The following is a 23035-nucleotide window of genomic DNA, read 5'->3' as shown; positions in this document are numbered from 1 at the left end:
TGGACCTTTTTCAAGGAAGAAGCAAATCCTTCAGCCTCTTTATGGTTTGAACATAAGCATGCAACAAGGTTTGGGCTTAAAACCCAGCCTCAGGAAGACCAAGAGGAGGAACGCTCATCGGTGAAAAACGAACTGTGCTGCTAACCCTTCACATTGAACTTTCAGCTGCTTCTTTTCATAATTGTTTTGTTGACTTGTTGGAACAGTTCTCTCTGGGGAGAAGGAAAGGGGAAAAGAAGGCCTCCTGACTGTTGTCTGCACTGTACATACCTTTATATACCTGCCTATTCATTTGTCTTGCATGGTAATAAATCAGTAGCCATAAATGGGAAGAGAAGTGGAATCTTAAGGGTGAGGCTCTGCCACTTCGCTGAGGATCACGTTCATTACTTTCAGGTTAAAGCCCTTTATATGGTTTTGGCATCATGGTGAACCTGTATTTTATCTGTTACTTTAAACCCATTTTATGCTTGTTCTTTTGCCTGTCAGGCCACCCAGTGATGCAACCAAACCTCCTCAGTGTAGGAGATCTTAATGTAATAACAACCTCAAGTTTCTCCTGTTCCATCAGAAGAGGCAGATGGGCCTCCAAAAAATACGGGAGGGGGGGAGGAATAATCCTTGATTTCTTGCAGTTATCTTCCATAGCATCTATCACAAAGAAAACTGGCTGCTCCAGATCTATACATTCCCAGTAGGAGTCACTTCTTCCTTGCATTTTTCCTCTGCTCCCCATTTGTTAGACTTCCCAGCATCTTGGTTTATTCCAGGCTAAGCTCTGCTGCTTGGGTTATCAGCAGCAGGCTCCTTGGCCTGGTTTGTTCAGTGAGAGCAGGGTTTCTACCCTTGGAAGGCATTGCTGTAGCAGAAATAGTTTGTCATCTTCCAGCTCTGGCTTAACACAACCATTTTGTATGCAAGAATTCATGGGTGCTCAGATTCTTTGATTCGCATTCCGTCCCCCCATTTACATAGAAAATGTGACTTTAACCCTTCCCCACCCCCTCTTGAATAGCTGCCTTGTGTGGTGCTCATTTTGTGCATGTGCATGCAGAGGTGGTAAATTATTTGGTGTTTCTTTTTTGCCTCGGGCATCCGCAGTATTCCTTAATAGTTTGAACTACTTGAATCAGCCTTGATGAAGAGCCTTTATTCCGCTGCTCAGAAATTATTCATACATTCACGAGGCAGGAGTGTCTTCCTTCTCTTTCAGCTTATTTTGTATATCAAAGTATGCTTTCCTAAGCTCTGCACAGTGACACTGGGCAGGACATTACAGTGCAGGTAGTAAAATGTGACTGCAAAACACATTGGTTTACCAGTGGGCAAAGCTGGTTGCTGCAAGTGAGCCTACTGATTAAATGCTGAATTGGCCCCTATGATACTTGTTGTGTTCAAAAGCTTCTTGCAGTGCAGATTGTTGGAGGAAGGCTCCAATTCATCATCTAGGGAACCCAGTATTCATGTTACTTTATATGTACTCCTGTTGCTTGTATAGCAGTGTTCTAGGTCCTTGAATTTGTTCCATCTCCTCCTTTTGTCCTGATGGGATGTTTGGTTTGGTTTAATTCTTCAAGGGCAAGGGCTTTTTACTAAACTTGTGAAAAGCCATAAGTGAGCAGAGAGTCTGGATGTTGTTTCCTGAAGGGGTTGAGCCTAAAGGAGTTTTCACTGGTCAGGTTTGGGCTCTGCAACAGAATTTAGCAGTTTGCAAAACGCTATTCTCTGTTCCATAAAGAAGCACCAAGCCACGTGTGTTTGGCTGGGTAAGAAAGGGCTGTATTCAGTGGAAAGGGCATAGAACCGTTTCTCTTGTTTCAGCTGCAAAAAAACCTGTAGCAAACCAAGTTGCTAATGCTTTTTATTTTACCTTGTGCTTTTATTTCAGCCAAGACAACATCCATTTATACTGCCTCCTATGCACGTCCAGTGTGGAGAACACTACACTGAAACACATAATTCACAAGGTACTTAGAGCATATATTTTGCCTTTAATGGACTTCAACGTTATGTGCATGCAAAGAGGCTCCTAGCCTTTATGTCTAGGTTTCTAATGCTGTCATGGTCAAATGGGAGCTGCTGGAAAAGAGGGAGTAGTTTTATGGTTAATGTTGCAGTAAATCTTCTGTTTAAAGTCCAATTTCGGTTTTCAAATTTCTCTGAAATGTCTGTGCATGATTATATGGACCTTAAACTTGGAATTCCAGTTCAGTGAGCTGGAAAGGTAATCTCGAAAGGAAGTAGGATGGCTGCACTCAAAGGCATTGCCAGCTGGGGCCAGGGGGAGAAACAGAGGTAGGGAAAAGGAGAAATCAGAGCCTTCTGGTCATGAAATTGTGTATTTAGATGGTCTGTTCTGCTGACTTTTCACCAACATCTGCCTACGTTGTTAGTCTTGCTGACGTAGGGAGGGTTAACTGTTTTTACCCCAATATTTGACAAATGAATTGGCTGAGAGGTTGTACCAGGTTACTTTGATCAAGGCTGGGAAGGGTGCCCAGCCTCTAAACACCTTGAATCTCACACCCTTAACCACACCACCTTTTAGAATACATGTAGCCAGGTCTGTTTGCAGTGCATGAGAGGCACAGTTGAAGTGCTCTCAGCAGCAGAGGAGATCTTAGTCATACCCGAAAGTGGTTTAGAGTTGTGATGGTCTGACTAATTTTAAAGTAGAACTTGATAAGTTTAGTTCCCTGCATACAGTAAAAGGTTTCTCTTAGGGAGTGCTACTGATTTACTGGAAAACTGAGGGTCTGAAGAGGGACATTCTCAGGTTGAGAAGAGCTGTAAAGTTCTCTTAGTTTTACACAGACTTCTCTGTACTGATGGGTTAGCTGATTTTGCAGCTTTGGGAGCTGCTACTCCTTTCTCACAAGATTTTCAACAGGGAAAGTCTTGCCTAAAGCTGTCATCATCTTTACCATCTTGATTCCCTCTCAGATATCCTTTGCTGAAATGTTTAATGTTCTCTAGTGCATCTGTAGAGCGTTCTGGTTGGTTGTGGTTTTCCTCTGAGTCTTGATCACGCTGCAGTGTTGTACTTCAGGTCCTCAACACTGTTGATTGGTTTGGAGTAGGATTTCCAATTTCAGAGTCTTCTGCTACTTCAGAGCACAGACAGCAGCGCACCAACAGACAAGACAAGAGAACTGTTAGGTTTGCCACAGGCTAGCAGCACTGGGGTTTTTAAGGTGGCAGCAGCAGTGAATCATTACAGGATGCTGAGGGAGGAGATGCCCCCTTATTCTTCCTTGCCACCCCAGGCAAAAACACTTCTTCTCTTTCCCCTTTCATTTCTCCCACAAGGATCTGAACTACCATATTTTGCTAACTGCTGGCAGCATTTACGTGAGTAGCTTTGTTTTAGTTCTGTTTCAGTGACTCAGGGATGCTCCCAAGGCCAAATGTTCCTAGCAGTTGTTGTACACCAAGCTGTGTCTGTACTCATTGGTGCAGGCTTCATTTGAAGTTTTGTTAACGTGGAATGAATCCTTGTATGTTAAAATCATCAATGTCTTTGTCTTTGCTCTACACAGATAGCATTTTCCATGGAAATGAAGAAACTTTCTACTGTAGGTCTCAGACCAGTTTGGATAGGTGTCCAATGGACTTCAGCTACTTGAATGGTAATAGACCCAATGGGAGCGTATGCAGCGCCCACAGCATGAACTCTCTCAATCGCTCACAGAACTTCATCCAGGCATCTCCAGTGTCCTCCAACCTGAGCATCCCTGGAAGTGACATCATGAGAGCAGACTATATCCCCAGCCACAGACATAGTGCAATCATAGTACCCTCTTACCGGCCAACTCCAGACTATGAAACCGTCATGAGGCAAATGAAGAGAGGGGTGATCCAGATGGATAGCCAGAGTCAGTCTTTGAGGAATCTCAATATTGGAAACACACATGCTTATAACCAGCCAGAAGACCTAGTTTACAGTCAGCCTGAGATTCGAGAGAGGCATCCTTACACAGTTACATACGGACCCCAGAGCAGTGGCTATAACAAGCCTGTCGCCCCGTCTGACCAAATGAACCCTAGTAATGCTGCTCAGAGTAAGACAGCAGCCAGTGCCATATCCCACACGGTCAGCACACCCGAGCTGGCTAACATGCAGCTGCAGAGCAGCCAGAGCTACAACACCGCTCACATGTTAAAGAACTATCTCTTCAGACCCCCACCTCCGTACCCACGTCCACGTCCCGCCACGAGCACGCCGGACCTGGCGAGCCACCGGCACAAGTACGTCAGTGGCAGCAGTCCTGACCTGGTCACTCGCAAGGTCCAGCTCTCGGTTAAAACCTTCCAAGAGGACAGCTCGCCCGTGGTCCGTCAGTCGCTGCAGGAGGTCAGCGAGCCCCTCCTGGCAGTGAAGCACCACGCGGCTGTGAACAAGCGCCACAGCTTGGAGGTCATCAGCAACATGGTACGTGGCATAGAAGCCATGGCGCTGAAGACTTTAAACGCTCCTCTGCCGCGCAGGAACACCCTGCGGGAGCAAGTGCAGCCGGAAGAGTCGGTTCAGATGGGGCATGAAGTTCAGCAAGTTCCTCATTATCATCACAAAAAGACCTTCTCTGATGCCACCATGCTGATACACAGCAGTGAAAGCGAGGAGGAAGAAGAGACCTCGGAATCTGTGTCGCAGATTACAGCCCTCCATAAGAACATGGAGTACAGCGCTCAGCTGCAAGCTGCCCTGGCTAGAATACCAAATAAACCTCCTCCAGAGTATCCTGGGCCTCGGAAAAGTGTCAGCAACGGGGCCCTGAGGCAGGACCCTGTTAGCATTTCTGTGGCTGTAGCCAGGGCCAAGGCCATGAGGCCAGGGCCGTCCAAAGCCATCAGTGTGTCTCGAACTGATCAAATGGCAATAAACGGGTCCTCGCTCGGGCCCTCTATCTCAGAGCCTGACCTCACAAGTGTGAAGGAGCGGGTCAAGAAAGAACCTGTCAAGGAAAGACCTGTGTCTGAAATGTTTTCTATTGAGGACAGCATTATAGAAAGAGAAATCATGATGAGGGTAAGTGCCTTCCTCTGTGGCGGTGGCTTCTTGGTGGTCCTACAGATCTGTTTGCCTACCAAAAACTGCTGGATCAGTCAACTGGGGGGAACACCTGGGTGGTAGATGTTGATTTGCTCGAAGTTAGGAAATGTGATGTTAAGTGCCAGATCCAGTTTGGGTTTGTGGATCTCTGTGGCCACCAAAAGGGCCTATCTCACACCCCTGTTTTGGGCTGTATGCTTCTTCCAGTGTGGTTTGTCGCCTGCTCGCCAGGTCCATGCCTGATCCAGCTGATGGTGCCACCATCACCCCGAGAGCAGCCCCAGCCCAAGGGGGGTGCAAAGCATGCACTGGGTGATGAGGAGGCTGACCACAAATTCCCTCTTAGTACCTGCTCCCCTCTGCCTGTGTGGATTTGAAGGCAGGGTGGGTCTGAAATGCGTTTGCTGAGATGGGCAGGAGGTTGTGTTTCAGCACAAGCATTTTCTTGCTTCTTTGTAGGGCTGTAGAGTTAAGCATCACATAATCTGTATCACAGCAGAAACTCACCTGACTTTTCCAGGTGATCCCTCAGATTGCCTTCCCTGCTGCTTTACATAACACAGTTACCTGAATGCAAGCCTGGTAGCTGTAGGCCATGGATTGCTGGTTTTACCAGTAGTGAGTGACTGTAGATCTAATTCCAAAAGTAGCAGATGGAGAGGCTGTGTGGTTGAGGATCTGGATTGCTTATTCATTAAGAAATGTACTCAAGAATGAGAAACAGAACCCTTTTAAATGTGCAATGGCTTCAGAATAAGAAGCATTTCAAGGTTCCAGTGCCACTGCAAGCAGTGGCAGAAGCATGAGGGGTGCTTACCCTTTAGTGACTGAGGGATGCGCTTGATGCAACGCTCTGAGAAGTGCAAGTGCAGTCACAGAAGGTGAAATGTGTGCTGCAGTTCTTCAGGATTGAGGTCTGAAACAGAAACAAATCCTAAAGCAAATTAATAAAGCATCTAAATGGTCCAGAGCAGAAAAGAGCTTGTAACGTACTAGATCAGCAACTAGCTAGATTGAAATAGTATTGTGTATTCAAAGTGCTCCTTGGTTGTTGGTGATCCTTACGCTGATGTAATGGCTAGGAGTCAAGCTTGGGCCACTGAGTTGTATCATAGAGACTGAATTTACTCCTTGCAGGATCTTATACTTTAAATGTAAAATAGGTGCTTGACTGTAAGTAATCAAGTCAATGTCTACTCCACTGTAACAAGCAGCATATATGTGTTCTTTTGATCTTCTGAGGAAAGGAAACACTGAGAAACAGGAATGCAAAGGATTGGAGGATGGAAATAAAGGCAAGAAGAGAGCTTAGAGGTGCTGTTTGAGTACCCTTTGCTGTACGAGTACATTCGGAGCAGCCTTTGGTCAAAAGGTTCTTTGTTGTTGTTGTTTTGGAAGGTGTAGTCTTAGCGTTAAAGCTTTTAAAGTGGTTTCAGCTTAGGTCAGCAGTCTTAACACATGCAGCCCTTCGTTTTGTCACAGGAATTGCCTGTTATATGAATGGTAATTTGGTGACCATGATCTTTTAAACACAGACTTTTCTATTTTACTTTGCCAGGAGTAATAATAATAAAATCCCCAAACAAAGGAAAAATACTTGCATTTTCCTACTCTCTGAAAGCTGGAAAAGAAAGCAGATGGGTTTGGGGTTTTGTTTGGCTTTTTTGTTTGCTTTTTTACATTGTGCTGCAGAGGAACCCAGTAGTGAGGAAAAAGCTCACGGGGCTTTTGAACAATCAAGCCGTTTACAGATGTCTGAGGGCATTCATGTTCAGCAGTGTGTTTCTAGGAGCTGAGCTTGGCCTGTGTGGTGTCCACACCATAGGCATGCAGAGAACCAGGCTTCCCTTGTGCTCATCTCTCCTTCCAAATCCTGCTGAAAGCGTTAAGGAAATGGAATGTAATATTCCATGCATGGGCACGATAAACAGTATTCCTTCCTGGCTGCTGATAGGTTCGGTTTCTGGGATACATGAGCTCAGGTTTTAGTGCAAAATACATCACGGGTGCTGTTTGAATCACTGTAATAGCTGAGTGCATCAAGAGACTTCTCATTTTAAGTATTGCCATCACAGAAGGGAAACAATGGCCTGTGTTTTGCTGTTTGCTGTAATAGATTGAAATGATTGCTTTTCCAAAGGTGCCCCAGGTACCTTGGCTACGGCAGGGCTACTTTAACGCAACAGGGTGATGCTTTGTGTGTCCTACATCCAGCATCACGTTTGCAGGAAAAGGCTCAGGATTGTATTTATGTGCCTTTTAATGGCACGTAAACCGAATTACACGCTGGGATTGCTGCTTTGAAATTAAAATTCTGGGCTCATGTAGGAGCAGGCCTTTGAGGAATAACAGGAAGAATAGAGGTTGTATTTGAATTTACGATGCTAATGGTGATCATCTGCATTCCTTGGCCAGAGAGTTGCAGATTTTGGAGATTAAAAAAACATTCCAGCATTTTACTGGCATTATAAATAATCACACAGAGATGAAAACGTGCCTTTTCTTGCCAAAAGAATCTAGAAAAGCAGAAGATGGCAGGCCTGGAGGCCCAGAAGAGGCCCTTGATGTTGGCAGCACTGAACGGACTCTCAGTTGCTAGGGTTCCAGTGCCGGAGGACAGCCAGGATGAAGTCACCAAGGTGCCAATGGATGAGAGGGTAAGATGGAGGCTCATGCAATGTCTCTCATTCCCTTTGTTGTCAGCAGCATGAAGTCCCTAAAATATGAACATTTGATTTAAAATGTCAGGAAAATTCTCTTAAAGGTGTTCAGAAGCATTAATGGAAGAGGTCTGGGGTTAACACTGGTGTGACTTTGGATTCTGTTAAATGCCTGGAACATTTACTGAAGTCGGTGATAATTGAGACTGTTCACTATTTAATGTGACTATACAAGCTCAAGCTCTAAATCAAACATTTTGTATGTTTTTCTCTTGGTCAGGCAGTTTTTCCTGCAGTGATCATCCATAGATCCCGTATTCCATGTCCTGGTACAGCTGAGGAGCTCAGTTAATGTCTCTGAACAGGATTAAATTGTCAAACAAGAGTTGTTTGCCTTCTGATGTGTGTGCATGGATATGGAATACCAGAAATTAAAACCACTTGCTGCCATTAAGATTTGAAAGACATATTTGCAAAGAGGCTTTCTGGATAAAGATTCTCAGCCTTGTCTTGTCTGGTATGCAGAGAACAGACCTTAACCTCTGCCTATCCATATGCAGGGTTGTGCCCAACCACAGAAGTTGCATGTTTTCAAGTTAGGGAGTATTTTGATAACGTGAACCACATCACACTTCTTGCAGCATGATCTTAGAGAACTATGAAATGCTTTTACAGCTATCCATTGTGGTGAAATCACACGCAAATTCATACTGAACCAGGATTGTATTTAGCAGGGTTTTGCTTTTTATGGTATCAGTCTTAAATAATAGGAAGGTAGAATATCAAAATGTAAAATCAGCTTGTGGTTTTACTCAGTAGAAATCAGTGTGTGTCATGTTCCCTCAGACAACTGCAACTGAAAGAAGTGACTGAGAGGATGCTATGGCTGTATATTGCAATTCAAAGCACAGATGGATGAGTCTAGTGGTAAATGTTCCTTCAGGCGGAATGAATGGATTGATGTTCCTTCCTGTTAAATCTTAGTGCAAAATCCTGAAGAGGAAGTTGGAAGAGGGGATGGTGTTTACAGAATACGAGCAGATTCCAAAGAAAAAGGCAGATGGGATCTTCACCACTGCTGCCTTGCCTGAAAACACTGAGCGCAACCGCATCAGGGAGGTCGTTCCTTATGAGGAGAACAGAGTAGAGCTGGTGCCGACCAAAGAAAACAACACAGGCTACATCAACGCTTCACACATAAAGGTAAAACCTTCCTTGAACTTTGCTTTGCAAATTGAAGGCACGTTAAAGCTGCTTTTTGCCTTTGTAGCTCTGGAGCTTCTGAAAATGTAACTTAGAACACATCGCTATACCTTTGTGTCAGCATCTCTAAAGTCCCCTGTCAACTAACGTAGAGTCATAGAATTGTTTGGATTGGAAGGGACCTTAAAGCTCATCCAGTTCCAACCCCCTGCCATCAGCAGGGACACCTCACACTAGACCATGTCTCCTAAGGCTCTGTCCAACCTGGCCTTGAACACTGCCAGGGATGGGGCAGCCACAGCTTCTATAGACAGCCTGTGCCCATAGCATGCATGAGTTGATTTAATTGCTAGAGGCTGGGAATTCATTTCAGAGAGGCATCTTTACTTTACTGATGCCCACCTCTGCCAGCTGGTGGAGGAATACCTCCATTGGTTAATGTAGAAAGAGATGCTGTGTTTCTTAAACCTCATGAATACGGGTTAGAGCAGACCACCACCTGCACTGTGATGTGATTGTCATGACCGTGCACCTGAAAGGATGTTCAGTCAGTGTATGTTCTGATTTATCAGTTCCAGTAGCCTTGCAGGCCACTGGGGCACTGGAACAGTCCCTATGGAATGAATTCCTGTGACTGACTGGTGCAGCCTGCCAGGCATATTGCAAGAGGTTTGGCTTAAGTATTTTTTCTATCTATTAGTATATAGGATATGATATTTAGAACCCAGGGATGGAGCTCTGGGTATGAAGTTCCATGCCCAAAGCGAAAGCATGTAGTTAGGATTAACACATTCACATAGATACAGCAATTATATATAAAAATAATGTATTTCCTCCTTTTATGATGAGTTTAGTGATTCTAGAAGATTTTTTTAAGTATGCATTGATAGAAAGAGCATTGATAAAGAGAACACCTTACACCTTAGCGTGTCTCTGGTTGGAGAATGCATTGAATTTCTGCTGCAAAATAACTTTTTATCAAGAAACTTCAGATTTCTTTTTAATTCAATGTAGAAATAATGTAAGAAATGATAGAAATAATGTAAGAAACAATGTAGAAATAATGTAAGAAATGGTCTGATACTTACAAATGTGGCAGGTTTTACCAATGAACTATCCTGCAGTGGCTGTAGCTGCTTGGTTTTCTTTAGGCTTCCAGTACTATATGCTAAGTCCTTTTTGTTGGCTTTTACTCCTGTCCCTCAGATGACAGATCCTCTTGTCAGAGAAGGGCTGTCTACTTTTTCTCATTGGCAAAATCCAAATTAAAATGAAATAATTCAAAAATAATAAATAAAACCTCTGCTAAATTAGTATTTTCCTGGAGTAAGAACTTAAAAGAGACTTGCTGGCCTCCTTGGTTGTGATTTACAGTGTTAATTCCTGTTCACAGAATCCCAGACTGGTTTGGGTTGGAAAGGACCTTAAGGTCATCCAGTTCCAGCCCCCTGCCATGTCTGTGCAATCTGGCCTTGAACACCTTAGATAGATGCTGAGGTTTTGCAGAATCAGACATTGCTATGATTCATTTCTGAGCCCAACATTTTTCATCTCCTTTGTAGGACGCCAACAAAAAAAGAGCTTCCTTACAAAAATGATGCTCACAAAACAACACTAGCTAGAAAAGGATTTTCCTTGGCTGGTTTTGAGTCCACATTTTCCTTGTGTGTTAGCATCGGACACATCTCTCATTCACAGAGCACCCAGGAACATGCACATGACAAGAGTCCTGGCCAGTGTTTTCCTCTCCCTGCATGGGGAAGCCAAGCAGATGTGCTTTTGCTTAGAAGGTAAAATTGCATCTGCAAGCTTTACCTTAGTAGCACAGTACGTGTGTGTTTGCACCCCAAGAGTCAGTTTTTAATGTCCTGCAGTCAGGGCATTAGAATGCAGTAAACATTCCAGACATCCCATTCCCTCCAGACTGTTTATGGTCCTTTTGTATCATGTGCCAGAAGGCTGGATATTTGGACCAGAAGTCAGTAGACAAAGACTGATAAGATCCATGCCTGGAGGATTCCAGCTCCCACTGCTCAGAAATAGCGTGTAATCCTGCTTATTTGCCACTGAGCTTCGCTGTTAAGATATGAAGATTGTCTGTACCACAGAGAAAAAGTGTGATTAAATTTATGGATCAAACAAAGAAGTTCTTAATACCACTTGGTTTGACTGCTCAGGTCAGTATTAACTTAAAGAGCTCAGTAATACTGTCCCAGCAGTACTGCACATGAGCATGCAAGCACAAAAGCAGTTCAGATGCAGGATGCTGGTTAGTGCTGTGCAGCTTCTATTCATTCCCACCTAGGAGAAGAACTCGAGTCTGCCTGCATTGCTCTTGCAGATTTTAACCATCATTCAAAGAGAAGAATGCTGCATAGGAAGAAACAAGAAAATGAGCTGATACAGAGTTGAAAATGGTTTTCAGTGCAGAGAAAAATGTGTTATCATACAACATGCTAGTTACAGGTGTAAAACCCCAAGCGTCTCAGCTTAATGAGCAGCTGTTTAAATAACAGAAGGCCATTCTATTTCTGCAGATGTGTTCAAAGACCTGTACCTCAAACACAGTAGGTGGTTAAACACAAGGCTCCTGTAGCATTGTCCACCAGCACCTTCATATTTGTGGATGTGTCGATATTCCTGTTGTAAATCATCATCTCTGGGATTTATATGCATAAATCCCATATATTTATAATACTGTATATAATATGTATGTTATGTGTATATATATATATATCTCTCTTTGTTGTGAGCAGTGACTCAGGGCTAATGTGGAGAATTAGGAGCTCTTAGCCTGAGAAGGGACAATGTTTTACCTTGCCATCTTTGTTTGGTTTTCCTTGTTGCTGGTAAGCATATTTCCAACTGCGAGCTGGTAGCTCTCAGTGGTTTGGCTTTTTACCTAAAATGTTGGGGGAAAACCCCTTTTTATAATAAACCTTTCTTGATATATAGCAAATAAGCCCCCATAAAATCATATTTTTTTAATAATCAAGTCATTTTGTTGGTGGTGTATTTTTAAACTTCATAGTTAGATGAAGATCTGCCTCGGTCAGGTAAATGAAGCAGTGTTCTACACTGGTTAACTCCAAGGGAATGCTCAGGGCACTGCCTAATTGACAGTGTGTAAATCTATGTTCGTGCTTTACAGATACTTGTTGTCATGCAAATGCTTCTATAAGATGTGGTTGGTAATCCAGTTATGTGTTGGGAAATAGATTTGTATGACTACAGCTTTAGATCATGTTAAATTTGGCCAAAGAAATTATAAATGCTCCATCCCTGGCAGCGTTCAAGGCCAGGCTGGAGAGAGCCTTGGGTGACATGGTCTAGTGTGGGGTGACCGTGCCCATGGCAGGGGGCTTGGACCTGGATGAGCTTTAGGTCCTTTCCAACCCAAACCATTCTATGATATGAAAACCATTTAATATGCTGGATTTACTTCATAGTAGTTTGCAGCTTCTGAGCTGAAAAACCCAAGATGAGCGAGGAAGAGTTAACTTGAAATGAAGCCTGTCTTGATCTCATTAATAGCTGGCAAGAGGCCCATCCGAGCTTTGCGTTATGTACAGTGTGTGGGAATAACTGCATCCCCTAGGGACAGCTTGGCCACATCTTCAGCAGTGCTCAGTGTAATGAGAGTCTGTTTAAGAAGTTATTTTTTGCCTGAGTGGAAAAGACTTGAGGGAGATCCTAAACAGCAGAGTTCTTTAGCTTTCATTGCTGAAAATGACATTTGCACTCAGGCTCTTTACACCGCTATCATATTTGTCTGCAGCAATGCGGTTGCCTTTTTAATGCATAGAGACACTTCTGCTGCTGCCCACTTTTTCCCTCATCGTGGCTCTGTCACAAAGCCCAAGAGCTCAGTCAGCTGCTTATTTGTCTTTAAGGCATATCAGAAACAGAGCCTCAGCAAAACAGCCTCAACCTCTTTTCATCTGTATGATCCAGATGCAATGGCAAGAGAAATAGACAACATTTTTGGTCAATGCTCTATGTTTGCAGGCTTCAAGAAAGAACTTGGAAACACCAAAGATCGTGTTTTGTCCAATTTGCTCTTATAAAAGGGTGTTTCTTGTTCAGAATTTTGAGGGAATGGGACAGGCACTGCTGTGAATTTGGGCACTCATTGGGTATTTTCTGTTCTTTTCCTCCCAGGTTACTGTAGGTGGAGAGGAATGGCACTACATCGCTACCCAGGGGCCTCTGCCACACACATGCCATGACTTCTGGCAGATGGTGTGGGAACAGGGGGTGAATGTTATAGCCATGGTCACAGCTGAGGAGGTACGTAAAATCACAGAGCACGGCTCTTTCTGGTGAGAGCAGATCTCCTGTTATCATCACTTCCCACTCCAGGAAACCTCTTCTTTCTATCAACAATCCTTTTTCCGCTTGCTCTGTTTGAACATATGCCTGCTATAATACTAGACATGGTGACTTTCTGATACTGAGTTTGGCAAGTTCTAAAGCGAAACAAGCAGCACTCCCCCTTCTCCCTGCTTCGCTCCAGCTTGGCCAAGCCAAACAAAGATGTTTCCACTGAGAGCACTGAACTGCTCCTGGTTAAAATGACACAGACTTCCCCCCTGCCCAAGGCCAGTCCTGCATGCCATCACTCTTATCAGCTGCAGAGACCAGGAGCTGTTGTTTCTGCAGAAGTGTTCATGTTTAAAAAAAAAAGAAGAAATCTTTTTGTTCTTATGCCAAGCAAAACAGTTATTTCCATTGTAATCCAAGAACTATGTGCTGCGTTATAACAGCTGGCACATGGTGCTAACTAACGCTGCCTTCAGCTTTGTGCAGGGGTGCTGTTAGCAGACACAGGGAGTGCCATAGCACATCAAGTCACTGTCCAGTTCCCAAGGCTGATCAGCAACAGATACTTAGAAGCTGCTGAAGAGAGTCTCCTTCCATTTAAAGGAGAAGCTTCTCTGGGAGGAGAGCATCTACCAAGGTGTTTTAAGCAGTAGCTGGCTTTCACCTCAAGACAAGAGTTAGCTCTTCATGTATTTTTACTCTTAGAAATATATGTCTGAGAGTTAAATGTTTCAATGCATATTTTCTTTACTTTGTAGGATATTCCTTGCTCTCCCTGCATTTGAAATAACAATACTTGGCTTACCTGCAGAGTTTTATGCCCTCTGTAAAGAATTTTAGTTGCAGGAACTAATGGTTTTGTTCTGTTTGTTTGGGTTTCCTTTTGTTGTTAAGGAGGGAGGAAGAAGTAAGAGTCATCGTTACTGGCCCAAACTGGGCTCTAAGCACAGCTCAGCCACTTACGGGAAGTTCAAGGTGACAACCAAGTTCCGCACGGATTCTGGCTGCTATGCAACTACTGGTCTGAAAGTCAAGCATCTTCTGTCTGGACAAGAGAGGACAGTGTGGCATTTGCAGTACACTGACTGGCCAGACCATGGGTGTCCAGAAGAAGTCCAGGGCTTTTTATGTAAGATTTCTTTAACTTGCATAATAACATACATCAAAGGTTGCTCACACTGGGTTCAGTTCTTTGCACCTAGTTACAGCTGGGATTGGTATTAAATGGTTATTGCTGAGTATATAAAGGCTGTGCTTTGCTGTGATTTGGAGAACAAATTGGGGTTCAAGAGGTAGGAGCTAAGGTGATTGAGGATTTTGGCCCTGAAAGGCCTGACGTAAGAGGAGAAAAAATCAGGCATCAGCAGTGCTAAAGACTCAGGAAGTTTTACATCAATACCTCTGTTAGCTGATCTGTTAATGTAAGTTATCACTTCCTAACTCCCTAATGAGTGTAGGAGATACTGGGCTGCACAGAAATGTGATTAGAGAGGTTCTCTTATTAGTGAAATACAGCACAACTCCTCCAGTTCCATAGGAGGCTGTTACTGCTGTCAGCCAGCATTTAGTTATCCACAGGCATCAGTCATGTTGCAAAAGAGCAGAGGGCTCCATCCCATATGCAGTAAATGTGACCTCACTGCCACTCTTCCAAGTACCCAAGCAATACTAAGGGCCTTCCCAATTAGATATGGTCCTGGTATATGCATTTCTGAGAAGACAGACATTATATTCATCTCTATTGAGTTAATAATGCTTCCTACTTCTTCCCAAGGAATAAACACTACCCTGTTAAGTAACAGGAGTTCAACCATTACTTAACTAAAGACACACCTCTGCCTCTGCAGTAGAGTGGGACGTAGAGACCCTTAAGTTACCACTGAAGGAATCAGCCCACGGTGCACTGATGTGTTGTTGTTGCCTGCCCCTCTTAGTTCCTGACAGCTCTGCAACTGCAGGCAACTCAGTCCTCCCTCAGGAAGGTCCATTAGTTCCACTTCAGTCTTGACACGGCTACAGTCCTTCAGTGGTGCACTTCCTTTTACATGGAATAAGCTTGATGTCAATAACAGCCTTCTTTTCCCAGTTCTGTCACCAAGGCAGAAAAGAATGACATTTCAGTTTTGGCAAAGGAGTGCCACAGGATCTGGCTTTAAGGCAGAGCTGTTGTCCAGTTCTTAGTTTTGTTTCATGCTTTATTTCTCCTGCCAACCCCTGTAGCTGTGGTTGGGTGTGACAGTAATTGGGACCTGACTGTCCTCATTTCCTCCGTCCCATTGTTTGCCACCACGTACAGTCCCATTTCAGTGCGTGCATTGAAACACAGAGTTTCTGATGTTAGTAGGCCTTAGCTACGGCTGCCTGTGGCAAAAGGACTGCCCAGGCTGCAGTGCCGTGACACCAGGAGTCAGGGCAGGAAAGTTCAGCTTGCACCCACTGACTGGTGATGGGAAGTGAGGTGTCTAAGAGTTATGCATCTGGATCTACGTTTCTGGGTGAGGTCCATCATCTTTGTCACGCATCTAGGCTATGCTGGAATGATGCTTAGAGGTCAGGGTAGTTGTGTCACTTGGTTAGATAAACACACCATGAACAAGACAACTGTTCTTGAGTCATGCACTTTCTAGAAATGGCTTCAGGGGAAGCAGACAATGAACTCCCAGAAGGGCTGGGAACTGTTGAGAAACAGACCCAGAGCAGAGAGGTGGGTGAGAGTCTGTCCCACCCTAAAAGGGAGGAGGGAGGATGGGAGAACCAGGGCAGATGGATGCTCTCTTTCCATCTGATAGTGCCATTGACAGGCAGTAGTTTCAGTGGGACTTAGCTGTTATTTTGATCCCAGCTTGTTAATGGTGGGCATTGCTGTAAGTAATGTCTAGAATCATCTGCTTTGGGGACTTGGAGATTTGCGGGGGGACACGACAGAATTAGATATTTTAAAAGAACTATTTAATTTAAAGGAGCAGGCTCCCAAGTAATCACTAACACCCAGCTGGTATCTGCTGCATCCAGTGCTGCTCACTGCATCCAGGCCAAAATAATCAGGATGTTGTAAAAACTGTGAATTCCTGCCACTTGGACAAAGAATGCCTTCTCCATGTTGTGTTTGCCTCCCCATTTTTACATGTAGACGTATAGCTGTCTGCAACCCCGCCTGCCTTTTCTCTTTGCAGCTTACCTGGAGGAGATCCAGTCGGTGCGCCGCCACACCAACAGCGTGCTGGACAGCAGCAACCCCTGCAACCCGCCCATCGTGGTGCACTGCAGCGCTGGGGTGGGCAGGACCGGGGTGGTCATCCTGACCGAGCTCATGGTCGGCTGCTTGGAGCACAATGAGGTGAGCCAGCTGCTTTCTGCAACCCCCAGCTCCTTCCTTGGCTAACCAGCTACCTTTGTGAGGTTAAAAGGCATTGAAGTGCTTGCTTTCTACCGCCTCTGAGAGACCAGGGCCTTAAATGCAACAGGCAAAGGTTTCCCATGGCAGGTTACTTGTAGTTTTCTTTTGGGTTGATGTTACGTGTTTTGTTATTAGTGTTATTTTAATCCATTCAAAATTAGGGCTTTCTTCTCTCTTTTAAGAATCAAGTCTAATTCTTACCTGTATTTAATTAACAGCCTCAAGATAGTGTGTTACAAGGACTACCTGAGATAGGCTAGAGAGTAATATCAGCTTCCTTGGTCTTTTAACTCCAGTTTTTTTGCTCTCTAAACCAACCCCTTGGACTCCTTCCTCTCTTGTATTGCCTCTAATCTCATCTGGAACGAAACTTAACTGTGTTTTAAGGAACAAGTGTGTACATTGGGGAATAGGGTTTTAGGCACTGCAGTCGATATTACAAGACTAGTAATGCAGTCTGGATGTAAGAGCACCAGCAGAGTAGCCACGTGTAGCAACTTGCTTTACATCAGTGTCATGTGTCATTGGGGAACTGTCCAGGAAGAGCATCACACCTTGAATAACAATGTGCCCAGCATTTTCAATGTGACAGCTATTGAAACTGGGGATTTCTATTGCCAAAGAAACTGCCCAAAGACCAGAGCCTCTTGTAGAGATAACAATGCAGCAAGAGTAACAGACAGACACATATTGCCTGCCCCTCCCATTAATCATCCACTGGAGGAGCTGCTTGAAATTCAGGGAAGACTGGATACATGCACCTGAAATGCTTGCTTGCTCTCAGTGTTACCACAGAGGAGTTACAGGTTTGAGCCTTCCTGTGCATGGAAAAAGTTGATGCAAGACATTACTTTTTGCTTTCTACTGTGTTATCCCCCCACCTCCAGCAGCTCATCCTTCTGTAGTTACAACATCTTATAGAGATCCTGTGCTCAGGTCAGCTGTGAACCTCCTGCAGCTCTGCTTGGGCCTCACTAGAGATGAAGCTGTCCTGTAGATCTGTGATGCAATTTACACTTGTTTTCCTCAACTTCTTATTTGGGGGGGAAGGAGGAGCTGACCCTTGACAGAAGGGGCCCACAGGTATGTGTTTTGGGAATCCTGCACCCTTCCTGTGCTGGCTGCTGCTCAAGGAGCTGCTCCCATATGGGACAACAGCTCTGACTCTTGAGCATGCTTGACTTCTTATGCACTGGCACCCGGAAGTGACTGCTTGTGTTATTCACATAGCAGCCATGCCATTTCTGCATGCCAGAGGAAGTCTGGATAGCTGCAAGAGCCATACCTGAATCACTTGTGAGCACCAGTGTAGCTGCATCTGCCTTACAGTAACCTGATTGCATGCCCAGGAGCAAACCCCAGCAGTTGTGTAACATCTTCTGGGCACCTCAGTTTGTCTGTGGTTTATGGTAGTCACCTATTTGGCAAAGAGTAGTTGAGCAGTAAGTGAAGATACAGGCAGTGCTGCAGCATCTGAGCATGGAGGTGAGCCTTGACATTCAGGATTCTCATCAACTTCACTAGGAACTGGTGGTAGTGCTCAATAAGGGATTTCTCTGATGTCCCTTAATTAAAGCATTCCTTTGTCTTGATTAATAGTGAAAATCATCATTAATATTAAGGATGATTTTCCTTAAGGGCTTTTTTGCTCCAGATTGTGCTAAGTTAATATATTTGCTTATTAAGACCTAATTAAAAGAATAGATTAACAGTATGTTTTCAGCTTGTGACAGGTACTGCACTGTGCACAGAGAGGGTTCCTTTCCAGGCAGCAGTTTATTCTGAAGTAGAATGAATTGGGTTTTTCTCAAATAGAATGACTTCCTACTTCAGATGCTTTAGTCTTATGAATTGGCTGATTTCCTCAGAAATGGCCTAGAAAGCAGATGTGCTAATGTTAACGTATTAGTGGTGAAGGAAGGAAGGAGAGGGAGGTTGGAAATCTTGATACAGACCGTCTTGGAAAGTCTGCAGCACTGCTGGACCTCTGAGTCAGAGGTTTCAGGTTTAGGTAAAAAGCCATGTTTCATCAAATTCTATACACCTTCAGTCACTGTGGCTTCCGTGCCATTGCTGGTTGAGTCTAAAGCTGTGTATCTGCTGCAGGGATACAGTTTCAGTAACATCATTACATCCTTACTGCGGTAGACATGTCGAACAAGAAAGTAATTGAGATCCTGCTCTACCCAGTTCTGGTTTGGACCTGGCACTGGGACATTAACTCATGATTGCAGCTGCAGTGGATTTTCACAGGGGAGATCCCTTAGTTTGGGAGTCAGAAATGAGTAGCGTTTTTGCTTGTTCTTTTTTCAAATGCCACCTCTTTTTGACGTGTACGTTGTGATGAAGGTGAGTGTGAAGATGCAGTAAAGCTGCCTACAAACAGAGGTTGAATAGGCAGGATGGAGTTTAAGTTCTAAGATAAGCCAAAGCCACACCATTCTGGGGAGGTGCAGGGATAGCTGTGTGCTGACAACCAAGCTGCTGAGAGAGGAAAGTGATAACGCAGGTTGAAGCTGGCCTGCGGTTCTGTTGCAGCGGCTCAGGTGAGATCAGGTTCCATATGACTCTGCTGTGCAAGGACTGTGTGGCTTCCATAAGCATCTGAGACCACAGGGAGGCTTTCTCTGAGTGAGCTGGAAAGAGCTTGTCTTGCTTTGCTCCTGTTTGAAACTAACATGATGTTACTCATCACGGATCTTTATGCTTGTTGACTCTCTAGAGATGCTCTTTTATAGCAGCTTGTTGGGATATGAGGCAGAGTATTTAGCCTTCTTTTCAGAAAGTGATAGCCTCTGAGTTAAGGCTCGTTTATGTGGAAAGCAGATTGAGTTTTATATATATAGACAGAAATGGGTATGCCTTATCTTGCCAGAAAACTTGAAGCATGCATGGAAGCAGCTCCCATGCTCATTGCACCTCCAAGGATTAGCAGCAATCTTTGTTTCTGTCTTTGTCCAGGTATTGTGCTTCTAACATTTCTTATCTCAGCCAAATCAAAAGACTTGCTAAGTTCCTTTCTGTGTTTCTGGAATGGCAAACTGGCATTACAAAGTGCACTTTGTGTTACCTGGTAGAGTAACTGGCCTTCAGTTTTATATCTTCAACTGCTAAAGAATTTCCTCAAAAATGGTGTGTATCTTAGTGCTTGCATTTACTGCTGCCATAGAAAATCCACATCCCTTATGGTGGGTCATCCTCCACGCTCTTTGAATCTGAGCCTGGGAGGCTCAGCTTCATGGCTCCGTGACTTCAGAACAGCTCCTCATGTACCTGTTGTAAGATAAAGAACAGCATCATAAGGAGTTTTGCTCCCAAAATGCTGGCAATATGATGGTAACACCTAATGAAATCTGCAGTGTTTTCTAGCGCTTTACCTCATGGGCCTCTGTTTCAGACAACTCGTTGGGTCATTAATTCAGACTGCTACAGGGTGCTGGTGCCCCAGGGTGCTCAGTGGGGTTAGAGATGTCCCTTTACCATGGATCTCCTGATCCGTCCCCACTTAACTGTGATTTAGTTCCTGTTGCAGAGCATTTTCAGGGCATGTGAGTGAACTTCCTTTGGATGAAACTGAGCTGGAAGAGACCTTCATGGAGAACACCTTAATGTGTCCAGCTGCTAGTGGATGTTCAGTAGATGTTCAGACTGGCACTGGCCTGGAGTCTGCAGGACGTATATTGTAGATACTGGGTTTCACTTGACAGATTGCTTTCTTCTATGTACTGGCACAGACTTGGCTGTGGGAGGTGTCAGTTTCTGGACCTTCTGGTGACAGTGAGTCTCCTTGTCTTTTAGTGGAAGGATCAGTGTATTTGCCTGCACAGGGAACCTTTATTATATGATTCTGATGCCTGCTTCCCATTTGCAAAACTGTCAGATCCTCTCTCTATGAGTAAGTTTCACCATGGGTGAGAGCACAGGATGCCAGTGGCCATGGGGCCTGTGGATGCCCTTGGTAGAGTCTGAACTGAGCTATTTAATCTTTAAGTTCTAGACTAGACCTTCCTGATACATCTAGCCTTTAACCTTAGATAATACAATATATTGAGTTATTTTCTCGAGTTGACAATAGATAAGCTGAAGCAGAAAAAAATTTCATAGAGCAGCAGCCCTTTATTAGGTGTTGAATTGATGATCTGCTGATAGGTAATCAGTGGTCCACAGCTGGAAGGCAAGTCTTTGGTCATCTGCCCATTTACATCAGTCCAGATGTTTCTGTAAGCTTTAGTGGGGAAAGCATTAGATGCTCTATATATACTCCTTGACAGGGAACCTGGTAACAAAGTTGTAGTTTGTTATAATTCATTACATTATATAAACACAGTGCAGTTCCCTGTCAGGTAGCTGATACTGAAGACAATGACTGATTTAATGAACCTAAGTCCTTATGCCTTTTTCTCTCCTTTGCTTTGCAGAAGGTGGATGTTCCCATGATGCTGAGGCACCTGCGGGAGCAGAGGATGTTCATGATCCAGACCATAGCCCAGTACAAGTTTGTCTACCAAGTGCTCATCCAGTTCCTGCAGAACTCCAGACTTATTTAACCTTTCCAAACATCCCAGACCCAGCTTTGTGGATCTGACTGAACCTTACTGACGAACAAGAGGAACTGCCTTGACAACGCTGTGTGCATGTATTGCACTTCTTAAGGTTGTCTTGAAAAGTAAGGAATGCTTGTCCTTTACTAGCGTCTCCCATGGATTATTTTATACAAGATATAATTTATTTTTCTTGGAATAACTTGTGAATTACTTTAATAACTTGTAAAACTTACAGTGACCTTCAAACTGAACCACATTCGCATAACTGGTCTGCATTGTAACATGTCCCTAAGGAAAGCAATCCTTTGTAAAGGTAGTTTGCTGGCTTTTATTTTGCTGCACAGCTTCTGAAATGAACAGTTATTTGGAGGTGGGCTTTTTCTCATGTAAGAACATTATGGACCCAGATATGTGGTGTCCACGGTAAGAACAAGACCTGCTACAGCTACAGTTCTGTTTGAGTGGAAGCTGTGGGAACGCAGTCCTGGAGCATGGAGCCCTGAGCCTCTGCACACACAGCAGGGCATGTTACAGAGGGCTCAAACACAGGACATTGTGAGGGCAGAGCGTTTGGGTGCTAAACTGTTCAAATTCCACAGGAATTAAGGTTTTAGATTAGGCCTTGAAAAAAAAGCAATATTGGAACTTCTAAATGAGGCCTTTGCTACTGTCTGCAGTCCTTGAAGGGGTTCAGAAGAGCTGAAGCAGTGCAGGGTGAAGGGCAGTGACCTGGAGCAGGCTGAGGTCAGTGAATGGGTCTTTCTGGTAACTGTGGTGGGCTGTGGGTTAAACAGCAGAAGGAATTCCAACTCAGTGCTGCTGAAAAAACCCCTCAAACCGAGCACCTTCTTATGGAACACACTGAAAGTTTTATTGCCTTGAGGCTCACCTCCTGTAGAAAAGGAATCTCAATTTAACTTAAGCATCTCCAGTTGCTTTTTATGTGTAAGCTCCTGTCTTCATCATTGTCATCATTTTACTTTCTAGTCATTTGAACTTTGAATCATCATTATGGTCTTTCCTCCACATCTGCGATCTCCAAACAGTGACCCTTGAGAACTGTAGCTCAGAATCTGCCTGGAGTCTTCCCCCATCACTCTCTTGTGGTTTCTGAGCACAGGGACCAGTCTGTCTTTTGGTATTGGCCAACCTCACTTTGTTAGGGTATTTACTGTATTGAATTGCACAGATCATCTCTCTTCTCTGTCCGGGTCACTTTGGATTCTCCCTCCTATTTATTACTATTTTATCTGGGTAGTGTTCAGGGATTCCAGTGAGGATTCAGAGCATGATATGTATTTATGTATCATATAAAGGAGATGTGGTCCTTGCCTGAAGTTTACAACCAGAAAAGCAAAGGGAAACAAACCTCATCCACTGCGTAACGAGGGCACAGATCCTTAACTGGCTCGCCCTAGGCCAACAGTGAAATCTAAGAACCCTCTTTAGGAGTATCTCAGCAGTTAGAACTCTCTTCCTCTGTCTCTCAGCACTGGCTAGCTACTTAGTATGACTTGGTGCATATGCCTTTCTCCAAACTGTTCATTTCACAGGAGTATAGCACGTTATGAATTGCCTTGCAGTGTGTGCGTGGCTTTTATGTACAATTACCTAGAAGTGACAGTAACTGCACTTTGAAAAGATATTAAAAGGGATAAAATAGAATTAAAACCAAACCAACCAACCAAAGCTTTAGCAGATCGTGGTGGGTCTCCTACACTGTTATTTCTGGTGTAAGAGATGGAAAGCTCCTGCACTGAGGTTGCTTCCCTTCCCACACTAACTCCTGTTTCCTGTGGGCATTCCAGCCCTGCTTCAACCTGGCAGTCCTGATGGATGGATCAGGCTGGAGAGG

At 44.2% G+C, this 23035-nt stretch overlaps 1 protein-coding gene across 1 annotated transcript; it reads left to right on the top strand.

Moving 5' to 3' along the window:
* The first annotated feature begins 1893 nt into the window (after positions 1–1893).
* Positions 1894–22608, top strand: PTPN14 (protein tyrosine phosphatase non-receptor type 14). The gene is made up of 8 exons (XM_061348396.1): positions 1894–1967; positions 3540–5029; positions 7567–7710; positions 8698–8916; positions 13078–13206; positions 14134–14368; positions 16413–16576; positions 21055–22608. The coding sequence occupies exons 1-8, from the start codon at positions 1919–1921 to the stop codon at positions 21181–21183; spliced, it is 2559 nt and encodes an 852-aa protein (XP_061204380.1). The 5' UTR covers positions 1894–1918; the 3' UTR covers positions 21184–22608.
* The last annotated feature ends 427 nt before the right edge of the window (positions 22609–23035 follow it).

This window comes from Neopsephotus bourkii, unplaced genomic scaffold (genome assembly GCF_033783945.1).
Source record: "Neopsephotus bourkii isolate Nb327-2 ecotype Australia unplaced genomic scaffold, CSIRO-AGI_Nbou_v1 NB_354, whole genome shotgun sequence".
Classification (NCBI taxonomy): Eukaryota; Metazoa; Chordata; class Aves; order Psittaciformes; family Psittacidae; genus Neopsephotus; species Neopsephotus bourkii.
The sequence above is the reverse complement of the archived record's forward strand: the minus strand, read 5'-3'. Positions and strand labels throughout refer to the sequence as shown.

Coding starts and splice junctions, on each gene's coding strand:
- PTPN14 (XM_061348396.1), top strand. CDS start 1,919: ATGCACGTCCAGTGTGGAGAACACTACACTGAAACACATAATTCACAA. Junction 5,030..7,566: donor AAAGAGAAATCATGATGAGG/GTAAGTGCCTTC, acceptor TCTTGCCAAAAG/AATCTAGAAAAGCAGAAGAT. Junction 14,369..16,412: donor AGAAGTCCAGGGCTTTTTAT/GTAAGATTTCTT, acceptor TTCTCTTTGCAG/CTTACCTGGAGGAGATCCAG.